At 44.8% G+C, this 13,833-nt stretch overlaps 1 protein-coding gene across 1 annotated transcript in view; it reads left to right on the top strand.

Annotated features, from left to right (window-relative positions):
• Positions 1-12,461, top strand: part of cacng2a (calcium channel, voltage-dependent, gamma subunit 2a) — a 446,167-nt gene extending 433,706 nt beyond the window's left edge. Inside the window, exon 4 of the mRNA XM_060849439.1 lies at positions 11,938-12,461. Coding sequence (XP_060705422.1) covers positions 11,938-12,461 — 524 coding nt within the window. The remainder of the gene's footprint in view (positions 1-11,937) is intronic.
• The last annotated feature ends 1,372 nt before the right edge of the window (positions 12,462-13,833 follow it).

Raw genomic sequence — 13,833 nt, forward strand, 5'->3', positions numbered from 1 at the left:
ATTTATACTACATTCTAAAAAGAACAAACCCAATTGTCTACAGAAACATTCTTGGTCCTAACTGGTGTTCATTCCTGGTCTTGACATTATCTTCTGGAAAACATGCCTTATCATGTTCCAATAGACAAACAGGCAGTGGAAAAATAGAGAAGAACAGATTGAACTATATTAACCTGTTGTTGTGGTTCTGCTCGCCGAGCTGGAAGTTTTTGCTGCAAACGTTTCGTTCCCTGGCTAGGGAACATCATCAGTGCGGTGGGAGCCTCGTGTGAAGCGCTGCTTTGATGTTTCTTCCGGTATTTATATTGGTTTGTTCTTGCCGCTTCCGGGTGTCAGTTTCAGCTGCAGTGATTTGTATCTGGGGTCCAGGTCGATGTGTCTGTTGATGGATGTTCTTGCCGTTTCCGGGTGTCAGTTTCAGCTGTAGTGGTTTGTATATGGTGTCCAGGTCAATGTGTCTATTGATGGAGTTTGGGGATGAATGCCAATGCTATATTAACCTCTTCATTCTTCATGTCAAATCTATTCAAGGGACAAGTGCAGGAAGTTAGGATTATTGGATTTTTAGTGGTAGTTATGTCAGTGCAGACTCGATGGGCCGAAGAGCCTGTCCTGCTCTGGACGAGTCTATGATAGTGCTTTGTGTTTCCATTTCTGACCAAATTTGGATGTGTTTTCAATGGGCTTGATCAATTTCAGTTAGTATATGTGAATCTTGCAGTTAATTTGCTCAGATGGGTTATTTGGTTTGATCAGATTCCTGCCCAGTCCTATAACAGTCTTACCAAAGCCACAAACATTACTGTGACAACGTTAACCTGTTCTTGACCTGTTGCCAGCTCTTGACAGAGATTGTTAGCCACACCATTGTCCTCCAAGATCCCTCCACTGTTGTCCCGTTGGATAGGATTGCTCCCACCTGTTTCCAGGTTTATCTGTTGAGTGGTAAGTGGAGAATCACTTGTGATGGCTTCCCATTCTGCTCCTGGCATCACACAATTTCCTCCTGAACCTATTGATGTTATTATCCACAGACTGTGTGAGTTTCCACGTATACACTGACCACAGCCAACTCTACCTCACCACCATCCCCTCCACCACACCCAGCTCAATCTCTCTGCTAACTGTAAATTACTAGTGTGTTCAGCTGATGATATTTAATACTGATGGATAGAATTTGCATCTATTTAAATATTGGCAAAACTGCGGATCCATTATTGTCAGTATAACCTCAGTCTTTTTAAATGACTAACTCCCAACCTCTCCCTGGGAGCTATCTGAGGGTGGGTAAGACTATCCCCTACATTGATGCCATTTTTAACACTGAGTTGAGCTATTGACCTCAAATTTGTGCCATTACTAAGATCAGCTGACCCCTCTTCATACCTCTTTGGTTGAGACCCTCAGTTAAGTCTAGACTCAATTATTTAATCATACTCCTGGCTGGTTGATCTTGAGATCCTGTAAAACTCTCTTACCCCATCTTAACTTGCTCCAAGTCCAGTTCACCCATCACCCCATCACTGACTGCCACTGACTAGGGTAAGCATCAGTGCCGCAGTTTAAAATTCCCATCTTTGTCTTCTCGTCTTCTCAAGCCTTGAGTATTCATAGCCCTGTCGTCTCCTCCAGTCCCACAACCCAACAGATCTTTGCACTCTTCCAGTTCTGGCCTCTTGCACCTCCCCGTTCGAAGGTCTCCAGCACCTTCTGCTGCCTGATGCCCCAAAAACCCCAAGCTCCAGACTCCCTTCTTGAAACCTCTCCAGCTCACTGCCCTCCCCCTCACTGCCCTCCCCCTCACTGCCCTCCCCCTCACTGCCCTCCAGTTCACTGCCCTCCAGTTCACTGCCCTCCCCCTCACTGCCCTCCCCCTCACTGCCCTCCCCCTCACTGCCCTCCAGCTCACTGCCCTCCCCCTCACTGTCCTCCTCCTCACTGTCCTCCTCCTCACTGCCCTCCTCCTCACTGCCCTCCCCCTCACTGCCCTCCACTGAGCCTTGCTTTGGGTCACCTGTCCAAACCTCGCCTTCTGGGGCTCAGGGCCTGGTTTTGTCTCATATTCGTTTCTGTGAAACACCTTGGGACGATTTACTAAGTTAAAGGTGCTATATGAATGCGTGGCACTCTATGATTTGGATAGTTAAATCTCTTGATTCCAACTGGACCATATCATACCTGGCACAAACTTAATGCCACTTTGGTCATACAGTCATAGAAGTCTACAGATTGGAAACAGGCCCTTCAGCCCTACTTGCCTATACTGTCCCAGTGAAGTAGCTAAAGGCATGGCTGGCATGGGAATGGTTCGTGATGCCACTTCTTTCAAAGGGTTGTGTTGTTGGCCCTTGCTATCTAATTATATATTCTGTAATTATACAGACATTGCAGTGGGGTAAGTACAGCCTCTGAGGGTGAAACAGCCAATGGCTATCATCTTAAACACATCTGAAGGAATGAGTTCTGAAGATTCAGAACTGGACTCGAGACATTAACTCGGTTTCTTTCCTCACAGGTGCTGCCACGTTTTTTGAGTGTCTCCAGTACTCCCTCTACTTTCATTTCAGATTTCTAGCATCCACACAAAGGCCGCCTTGCTGATCTTTGAAGGGCCCTATTGTCTCCCTAGTTACCCTTTTAGTCCTTAATGTATTTGTAAAAACCATTTGGATTCTCCTTAACTCTAATTGCCAAAGCTATCTCATGTCCCCTTTTTGCCCTCCTGATTTCCCTCTTAAGTATACTCCTGCTGCCTTTATACTCTTCTAAGGATTCACTCGGTCTCTCCTGTCTATACCTTACATATGTTTCCTTCTTTTTTCTTAACCAATTTCTTCAGTCATCCAGCATTCCCTATACCTACCAGCCTTCCCTTTCTCTGGATTCTTGCTATCTCATTTCTGAAGGCTTCCCATTTTCCAGCTGTATCTTTACCTGCGAACATCTGCCTCCAATCAGCTTTTGAAAGTTCTTGCCTAATACCGTCAAAATTGGCCTTTCCCCAATTTAGAACTTCAACTTTTAGATCTGGTCTATCCTTTTCCAACACTATTTTAAAACGAATAGAATTATGGTCGCTGGCCCCAAAGTGCTCCCCCACTGACACCTCAGTCACCTGCCCTGCCTTATTTCCCAAGAGTAGGTCAAGTTTTGCACCTTCTCTAGTAGGTACATCCACATACTGAATCAGAAAATTGTCTTGTACACACTTAAGAAATTCCTCTCCATCTAAACCCTTAACACTATGGCAGTCCCAGTCTATGTTTGGAAAGTTAAAATCCCCTACCATAACTACCCTATTATTCTTACAGATAGCTGAGATCTCCTTATAAGTTTGTTTCTCAATTTCCTTCTGACTATTTGGGGGTCAATAATACAATCCCAATAAGGTGATCATCCCTTTCTTATTTCTCAGTTCCACCCAAATACCTTCCCTGGATGTATTTCTGGGAATATCTTCCCTCAGTACAGCTGTAATGCTATCCTTTATCAAAAACACCACTCCCCCTCCTCTCTTGCCTCCCTTTCTAACCCTCCTGTAGCATTTGTATCCTGGAACATTAAGCTGCCAGTCCTGCCCTTCCCTGAGCCATGTTTCTGTAATTGCTATGATATCCCAGTCCCATGTTCCTGACCATGTCCTGAGTTCATCTGTCTTCCCTGTTAGACCCCTTGCATTGAAATAAATGCAGTTTAATTTATCAGTCCTATCTTGTTCTCTGCTTTGTTTTTGCCTGACCTGACTGTTTGAGTCGCTTCTGTTCTCAACTGTACCATTCCCAAATTGAAATCTTTCCTCACTATCTCCCTGGGCCCCTCCCCTGCCCACCTCCCCCCTCTCCCACCCCCCCCCAAACACCTTACTAGCTTGAATCCTCCCAAGCAGTTCTCGTAAATTTCCCTGCCAGTATATTAGTCCCCTTCCAATTTAGGTGCAATCAATCCTTCTTGTACAGGTCACTTCTACCTAAAAGAGATTCCAATGATCCAAAAATGTGAACCCTTCTCCCATACACCAGCTCCTCAGCCATGCATTCATCTGCTCTATCCTCCCATTCCTCACTAGTTCATAACACTGGGAGTAAACCAGGTATTACTACCCTCGAGGACCTCCTTTTTAAATTCCTGCCTAACGTTCTATATTTTCACTTCAGAATCTCATCCTTTCCCCTTTCTATGTCATTGGTTCCAATGTGTACAATGACCTCCTGCTGGTCCCTCCCCACTTTGCAAACATTCTGCACCCTCTCTGAGACATCCTTGATCTTGGCACCAGGGAGGCAATACACTCTTCTGATTTTTCGCTGCAGGCCACAGAAACGTCTGTCTGTGCCTCTAACTAGAGAGGGTCCCCTAACATGATCGATTGCTTAGAACCTGATGTGCCGTTGTTGCATTAGAGCCAGTCTCAATACCAGAAACTTGGCTGTTCGTGCTACATTCCCCTGAAAATCCATCACCCCCTACATTTTCCAAAACAGGACACTTGTTTGAGATGGAGATGGCCACAGGAGACTCCTGCCCTAGCTGCCGACCGCTCCTTTCTTTCCTGGAGTTAACCCTGACTGTATCTGTGGCTTTTCTCCCTTCCTAGAAATGCCATCCACCACACCCCCAGCTCTTATAAATTCCTCATTGCTTCTAACTGTTGCTCCAACTGATCCATGCGATATGATAGGATTTGCAACCAAAGACACTTCCTGCAGACATGATCATCAGTAACACGGAAACTCTCCCTAAACTACCACATCCGACAGGAAGAGCATATCACTCCACTAAAGACCATCTTTGCTCCTTCACAATCTACAGACCCAGAAAATAGCACTACCTTTTTGCTCTAGAACAGTGCTCCAGGCTAACATAGTTATGTTTTAAAATGTAATCAAGAGACAGATCTCAATAAACATATAACCAAAAAAGAACCCACTCTACTCACTATAGTAGATTTACAGCAAGGCTACTCATAAAAAGTATGCACTTATCTGTTCCTGTGCTGTGAGCTCTCCCACACAGGTTCCTCCAGGGTCAGCTGTGAATTTTGCTGTTTGTTAATTTCTCGTAGATGCACTCCTATGTCCAGAGATACATGAACTCAAACAGCAAAGGCAGTAACTGTGCAGATTCAGTGCTGTGTCAGTTAGCAGTGGGGCTTTCTTTCTCTCTCTCCCTCACTGACCAAGTGGTAGCTGACTTTTGTCTGTCTTCCTCCTTTTAAAAGTGCCGTTGTTTTGATCTTTATTCCCCAAAAGTTTTAAAACAATGCCACGGTATATAAAACAGTAATTGCTGTTTGGAATTCGAGGAAATCACCTCCAACACCTAAAATACCTCAAAAAAGGAGCAGCTGTTACAGCCACAATTTTTCCTGTTCTCCATCTTGGATTACCCAGGAAATAGAGGAGATAACAAATGAGTTTTTTGCTGATGTTATGGAGAAGGACATGGAAGATATAGAACGTGGGGAAATAGGTGGTGACATCTTGAAAATGTCCAATTTACAGAGGAGGAGGTGCTAGATGTCTTGAAATGCATTAAAGAGGATAAATCCCCAGGAACTGATCAGGTGTACCCAAGAACTCTGTGGGAGGCTAGAGAAGTGATTGCTGGGCCTCTTACTGAGATATTTGTATCATTGATAGTCACAGGTGAGGTGCCGGAAGACTGGAAGTTGGCTAATGTGGTGCCACTGTTTAAGAAAGGTGGTAAGGACAAGCCAGGGAACTATAGACTGGTGAGCCTGACCTCGGTGGTGGGCAAGTTGTTGGAGGGAATCCTGGGGGTCAGGATGTACATGTATTTGGAAAGGCAAGGACTGATTAGGGATAGTCAACATGGCTTTGTGATTGGGAAATCATGTCTCACAAACTTGATTGAGTTTTTTGAAGAAGTAACAAAGAGGATTGATGAGGGCAGAGTGGTAGATGTGATCTATGTGTACTTCAGTAAGGCATTTGACAAGGTTCCCCATGGGAGACTGGTTATCAAGGTTAGATCTCACAGAATACAGGGAGAACTAGACATTTGGATACAGAACTGGATCAAAGGTAGAAGACAGAAACTGGTGGTGGAGGATTGTTTTTCAGACTGGAGGCCTGTGACCAGTGGAGTGTGACAAGGGTCAGTGCTGGGTCCACGGCTTTTCATCATTTAAATAAATGATTTAAATGTGAGCATAAGAGGTACAGTTAGTAAGTTTCCAGATGACCTCAAGATTGGAGGTGTAGTGGATAGTGAAGAAGTTACCTCAGATTACAATGGGATCTTGACCAGATGGGCTAATGGGCTGAGAAGTGGGAGATGGAGTTTAATTCAGATAAATGCGAGGTGCTGCATTTTGGGGAAGCAAATCTTAGCAGGACTTATACACTTAATGGTAAGATCCTGGGGAGTGTTGCTGAACAAAGAGACCTTGGAGTGCAGGTTCATTATTCCTTGAAAGTAGAGTCACAGGTAGATGGGATAGTGAAGAAGGCGTTTGGTATGCTTTTCTTTATCGGTCAGAGTATTGAGTACAGGAGTTGGGAGGTCACGTTGCAGCTGTACAGGGCATTGGTTAGGCCACTGTTGGAACATTTCATGCAACTCTAGTCTCCTTTCTATCGGAAGGATGTTGTGAAACTTGAAAAGGTTCAGAAAAGATTTACGAGGACGTTGCCAGGATTAGAGGTTTGAGCTACAGGGAAAAGCTGAATAGGCTGAAAATGTTTTCCCTGGAATGTTGGAGGCTGAGGGGTGACCTTATAGAGGTTTATAAAATTATGAGGGGCATGGAGAGGATAAATAAACAAAATCTTTTCCCTGGGGTCGGGGGGTCCAGAACTAGAGGGCATAGATTTAGGGTGAGAGGGGAAAGATATAAAAGAGACCGAAGGGGCAACTTTTTCACGCAGAGGGTGATATGTAAATGGAGTGAGCTGCCAGAGGAAGTGGTGGAGGCTGGTACAATTACAGCATTTGAAAGGCATCTGGATGGGTATATGAATAGAAAGGGTTTGGAGGGATATGAGGCAGGTGCTGGCAGGTGGGACTAGATTGGGTTGGGATATCTGGTCGGCATGGATGGGTTGGGCCAAAGGGTCTGTTTCTGTGCTGTACATCTCTATGACTGTATCTGCCACATTTTACTTTGACCAAATTGCTGTCCTGCACGCCATGTTTGGCATTACAGTGGGGAAACTGTACTGTAGTGTTGTGGAAGATCAGTCTAGGCTATGATCCAGCTTCTAGTCACCAGGTTTTAGGAAAGGTGTGAGGGATCAGAAGGAGACTGACCAGGTGTGGGCGGCACGGTGGCACAGTGGTTAGCACTGCCGCCTCACAGCGCCTGAGACCCGGGTTCAATTCCCGACTCAGGCGACTGACTGTGTGGAGTTTGCACATTCTCCCCGTGTCTGCATGGGTTTCCTCCGGGTGCTCCGGTTTCCTCCCACAGTCCAAAGATGTGAGGGTCAGGTGAATTGGCCATGCTAAATTGCCCGTGGTATTAGGTAAGGGGTAAATGTAGGGGTATGGGTGGGTTGCGCTTCGGCGGGTCGGTGTGGACTTTAAATAATCTAATCTAATTATCGCAGGAGTTCAACACAAGGTTAGAGTGGGGATTTTAGCATAATTCTCCTCACAGCAAGGAGCAGATGATGTAAAAGATTATGACAAGTGTAAATACAATAGATACAGAAAAGCTGTCTGTAGCAGTTGATAGCAGAGGACTTGAGCTTAGAGAGTTAGGGTTTTGAGCAGGAGAAGCCAAAGGAAGGTATGGAGTAACTTTATGTATATGGAGTCGTGAGCTGGAACTTTTTGTTGAAGAAAGGGGATGAAGTAGAGATGACCAATGATTTTGAAAGTATACAGGCTGGGCGTCTGAGGGAAATAAACAGGGCTACAGAGATAGAGCAGGTGGAATGGGAGTGGCTGGGTTGTCTGACAGAGAGAATAGGTTCATCACCTCATGCTGTGCAGAAGGATATTATCATACTGGAGAGGGTTCAGACGAGATTGAGCAGGACGTTGCCATGTATGGACAGTTTGAGCTAAAAGCAGAGGCTGGATTGGCTGGAACTTTTTTCACTGGAGATGGGAGGTTGAGAGGTGACCTTATAAAAGTTTATAAAATAATGGGAGGTATAGATAGGGTTAATGGGAGTTGTCTCTTGCCTAGGATGGGGGATTTTAAGACTACGGGGCACATTTTTAAGGTGAGAGGAGAGAGATTTGAAAAAGACACGAGGAGCAAGTATTTTTACACAGAGGGTGGTTCGCGTGTGGAATGAACATCTTAAGAAAGTGGTAGATGTGGGTACAATTATAACATTCAAAAGACATCTGGATAAGTACATGAATAGGAAAGGATTTGGATAGGAAAGGAAAGGATATGGGAGAGGAGCATGCAGGTGGGGACTAGTTTAGTTTGAGATTATGGTCAGTGTGGACTAGTTGGGCCGAAGGGCCTGTTTCTGTGCTGCATGACTCTATGGCATCCACAAGCACTTTGCAGTCAATGAAATGGTGGCAGGAAGATGGGGGGCGCAGGGGGGTGGAGCAGCCCGTTTCTCAACTGCAAGTCCTCACAGGGTAGTGAGGGGTTCAGGCGCTCACTGTCCATGTTAGCAACCAAAGCTCAGTGGCCCAGAGACAAGGAGGAACAGTCTCTGCTCTCTGTACTCGAGGGTTTACAGATGCTTCAATAAGCAAACACTTTCACTCTCTGCTCCTTACATGGCTCACGTGAAGTAATTTGATCCTGCAGTAAATAAGCTCAGCTCCTGCAGTGAGAATAGGTGTTAAACAGCAAGTTTCAGTCCACCTCCACTAATTGCAGCTAGTGTTACTCACATCTCAGTACAACGCAGGCGTATGGGGAGAGGTGATAGCTGATTGATATCCTCAATCTGACACTATTTATCCTAATAAGAGTGTGATTTAATTATTCATTTTCATATAGTGGCTTCAGTGTGCAACACAGTCATTGAATGATACAGGGATTTCAAACTGTTCCCACTGCACGTGTCAGTATTTATACAAGGTCTCTGAGGAGTGGGCCAGAACTCAGTGAGTCTCAGGGAGTGTGTCGGTATGTACAGGGGGGTACCGGGGGGGGGGGGGGCGGGGGGGTAGTGTGTCAGCGTTTACAGGGATATCCCTGGGGGGGGGGGGGGGGGGAGTGTGTCAGTGTTTACAGGGGGGTCCCGGGGGGAGTGTGTCAGTGTTTACAGGGGAGTCCCTGGGGGGGGAGGGGGGGGGAGTGTGTCAGTGTTTACAGGGGGGCCCCGGGGGGAGTGTGTCAGTGTTTACAGGGGAGTCCCTGGGGGGGGAGTGTGTCAGTGTTTACAGGGGGTCCCTGGGGGAGTGTCAGTGTTTACAGGGGAGTCCCTGGGGGGGAGTGTGTCAGTGTTTACAGGGGGGTCCCGGGGGGAGTGTGTCAGTGTTTACAGGGGAGTCCCTGGGGGGGGGAGTGTGTCAGTGTTTACAGGGGGGTCCGTGGGGGGAGTGTGTCAGTGTTTACAGGGGGTCCCTGGGGGAGTGTCAGTGTTTACAGGGGAGTCCCTGGAGGGGAGTGTGTCAGTGTTTACAGGGGAGTCCCCGGGGGGGAGTGTGTCAGTGTTTACAGGGGGGTCCCCAGGGGAGTGTGTGTTTACAGGGGGGGTCCCCAGGTTGGGGGTGGGGGGGTGAGGGTTTGTGTTTGTATTTACAGGACATTGACCATTTCCAAACTGAAACACACAGTTCACCAACTGCAGTCATTTCACAGAATGTCTCTGGGATGTGCACGTTCTCCCCGTGTCTGTGTGGGTTTCCTCCGGGAACAACATTTGCTGTACTCTATTCTTCTGGCACTATTCCTGGAGACAATGACAACATAAAGGTCAAAGGCAAAGTCTCGGCAATCTCCTCCCTGGCTTCCCAGAGAATCCTCAGATAAATTCCATCCGGCCCAGGGGACTTATCTATTTTTACACTTTCCAGAATTGCTAACACCTCCTCCTTGTGAACCTCAATCCCATCCAGTCTAGTAGCCTGTATCTCAGTATTCTCCTCGACAACATTGTCTTCCCCTATCTCCTCTGACTCCACGCACAACTTCCCATTACTGTCCTTGATTGCCCCTAATCTTACTCTAGTCATTCTTTTATTCCTGACAAACTATAGAAAGCTTTACGGTTTTCCATGATCCTTGATTTATCATGACTCCTCCTGGCTCTTCTTTTCTCTCTCTTTAGGTATTCCCTGGCTAACCTCTAACTCTCAAGCACCCTAACTGAGCCTTCACATCTCATCCTAATATAAGCCTCTTCCTTCCTCTTGACAAGAGATTCAACTTCCTTAGTAAACCACGGCTCCCACGCTCAACAACATCCCCCCTCCTGACAGGTACATACTTATCAAGACACACAGTAGCTGTTCCTTGAATAAGCTCCACATTTCAAGTGTGCCCATCCCCTGCAGTTTCCTTCCCCATCCTATGCACCTAAATCTTGCCTAATCGCATTGTATTTGCCTTTCCCCCAGCTATAACTCTTGCCCTGCTGTGTATATCTATCCCTTTCCATCACTAAAGTAAACATAACTGAATTGTGGTCACTATCACTAAAGTGCTCACCTATCTCCAAAGCTAATATCTGGCCAAGTTCATTACCCAGTACCAAATTGAAAGTGGCCTGTCTACATACTGTGTCAGGAAACCCTCCTGCACACATTGGACAAAACCTGAACCATCTAAAGGACTTGGAAAGTTAAAGTTCCCAATAACAACTACCTTGTTGCCCTCACTCCTATTCAGAATCATCTTTGCTATCCTATCCTCTACATTTCTGGAACTATTTGGAAACCTATAGAAAACTCCCACCAGGGTGACCTCTCCTTTCCTGTTTCTAATCCCAGCTCATACTACCTCAGTAGATGAGACCTCAAATGTCCTTTCTGCAACCGTAATACTGTCCTTGACTAATATTGCTACACTACCCCCTCTTTTACCATCTTCTCTGCTCTTACTGAACATCTAAATCCCAGAACCTGCAACAACCATTCCGGTCCCTGCTCTATGTCTCCGAAATAGCCACACCATTGAAATCCCAGGTACCATCCCATGCTGCAAGTTCACCCACCTTATTCCGGATGCTCCTGATAAATCCTATTCATATACCCATCCAGATGTCTTTGAAATGTACCAAACTCCACCACTTCCTCCGGCAGCTCATTTCATACATGCACTATCCTCTGAGTGAAAAAGTTACCCCTTAGGTCCCTTTTAAATCTTTCCCTTCTCACTATAAACCTTTGCCCTCTAGCTTTGGACTCCTCCACCCCAGAGAAAAGACTTTGGCTATTTACCCTATCCATTCCCCTCATGATTTTATAAACCTCTTTTAGGTCACCCAGTGAAAACTGCCCCAGGCTATTCAGCCTCTTCCTATAGTTCAAACCCTTCAACCCTGACAACACCCCTATTAAAGGTGGCAAGTGCCCAGTGGTATTATTGTTAAACCATTAATCCTGGGACCCAGATAATGTTCTGGGGACCTAGTTTCAAACCCTATCAGGGCACGTGGTGGAATTTGTTTTCAATAATAATCTAGAATTAAGAACCTAATGATGACTGTACATTTATGGCCCATCTGGGTAACCAATGTCCTTTCGGGAAGGATACAGTCATCCTTACCCAATCTGGAATACATGTGACTCCAGACCCACAGCAATGAGGTTGACTCTTGACTACCCGCTGGGCAATTAGGGATGGCTAGTGACTCTCTCATTCTGTGAATGAATTGAAAAAAAAACAATTCTGAACGTTTCACCTTTCCTATAGCAGGGAGACCAGAACCAAAAATGGCCTCACCAATGTCTTCTTCATGTTTAACCTTGAATTTTAACCTCTCCCTCCCTCTCAGCGTTTTGAATATCAATGATCTGTATCGTATTTATGTTCCTGTTGTCCTCCAGGTTTGAGTAATATCATTGGCATCATAGTGTACATATCTGCCAACGCTGGAGACCCAGCCAAAAGCGACTCCAAAAAGAACAGTTACTCCTACGGATGGTCCTTTTACTTTGGAGCTCTTTCCTTTATCATCGCTGAGATGGTGGGAGTGTTAGCAGTCCATTTGTTCATTGACAGACACAAACAGATCCGGGCCGGGGCCAGATCCGCAGATTACCTGCAATCATCGGCAATCACCCGTATCCCCAGTTACCGGTACCGTTACCGGCGGCGCAGTCGGTCGAGTTCCCGGTCCACGGAACCCTCGCACTCCAGGGATGCCTCGCCGGTCGGTCTCAAAGGTTTCAACACGCTGCCCTCCACTGAGATCTCCATGTACACTCTCACCAGAGATCCCCTGAAGACCACTAGCTCCTACAACTCTGAGCGTGACCACAACTTCCTACAGGTTCACAACTGCATTCAGAAAGAGCTGAAGGATTCTTTACATACGAATACAGCCAACCGCAGAACAACTCCTGTATAAAACCCAGGACGCTACAGAAAGAGGGACAGAGAGAGAGAGAGGGAGAAAAACAAAACAGAGGAACAACAACAAAAAAATTAATAATTTACAAAAAAAGGAGAATATTAAAAGTTATTGCATGAAAACCCAATTCCATTGCAAAAAAAATGCAAAAGTTACTTTGTCAAAAGAAGATTTTAAAATCTAAAACGAGGAGGATAAAGAGAGGGGGAGATGTGATGAAACAGAAAGCCTGAAATTCTGCAAGAGAATGGATTGACGAGAGAGAGAGAGAGAGTGTGAGAGGGACAAATAGGAAGATGGATCTTTTTGTTCATTTTCTCAAATGAATTTAAATGCCATTTATCGTCGACTTTTTTGTTTTTCGTAACTATTGTTTCCCTGACGAGAATGGGAGGCGATGCTTTTCGTTAAAAGATCATGAGCTTGCTGAACAGTTTAAACATATTTTAAACCAACAAAAAGGATACATCCATTCTTTACAACAACAACAAAATCAGGAGGATTTGAGAACAAAACACAGGACTGGGACAACATCAAATGTCAGTTTTTTAATTTTGCTCGGCCATTGAATGAAATGATCATTTATCAAAGGAAATTGGAACATTAACAAAGAAAATATATGTATTCTTTAGAAAAACTAAAGACATTTTATTGGTGTGTGGCAAGCTATGGATTTGAGAAATTTGCATGTGATGATAATGACGCTCCTCTTCCGACCAAAAAAAAACTCAAATCAAGAATTTCAAAACAAGAAATTTTTTTAACGATTTCAATTATTATTTAAGAAAAACAAAATGATAAAAATGGAATGGAATTTTGTGTGGAGCAGGTATGGAGAGGGTTTGGGAGAAACGAGAAGTAATCAGCTTTTATTTCCAAAAGTTTCCTAATTTTGGTCCAACTTTAGGATGTCCGAGGCAATTATTGGAAGGTGCGAGGATGGACTGAAAGAAAGAGGGGAGAGAGAGAGAGAGAGAGACGGGGGAAAACTGGGCGAGATGGTACGTTTCCCCTCTCTGAAATCAGGAAACTCTATTGTGCGAGTGTGAAACTGTGGTGTTTAATTCATTTCATGCCAAATTTAAAAAAAAATCAAAAAAATTTCAAAAAAATGAAATAAAATCTACCAAAAAAAAGCTTTCATATATTTTATTTTCAAAACTAAAAAAAAAGACATTTTCTATGGTTTGAACAAGGAATTTAAAAAAAGGAAAATTAAATTCAAACATCTGATACATCCACAATGGAATATTTTAAATATGGTTTAACAAAAACAAAGGATTCATTGTGGGATCCACTAGAAATATTTCAGAGAATTGACAGATTAATTTTAAGCTGAGATGGATCGTACAATGGAAGAGCTTTTAAA

The sequence above is a fragment of the Hemiscyllium ocellatum genome, chromosome 33 (assembly GCF_020745735.1).
Source record: "Hemiscyllium ocellatum isolate sHemOce1 chromosome 33, sHemOce1.pat.X.cur, whole genome shotgun sequence".
Classification (NCBI taxonomy): Eukaryota; Metazoa; Chordata; class Chondrichthyes; order Orectolobiformes; family Hemiscylliidae; genus Hemiscyllium; species Hemiscyllium ocellatum.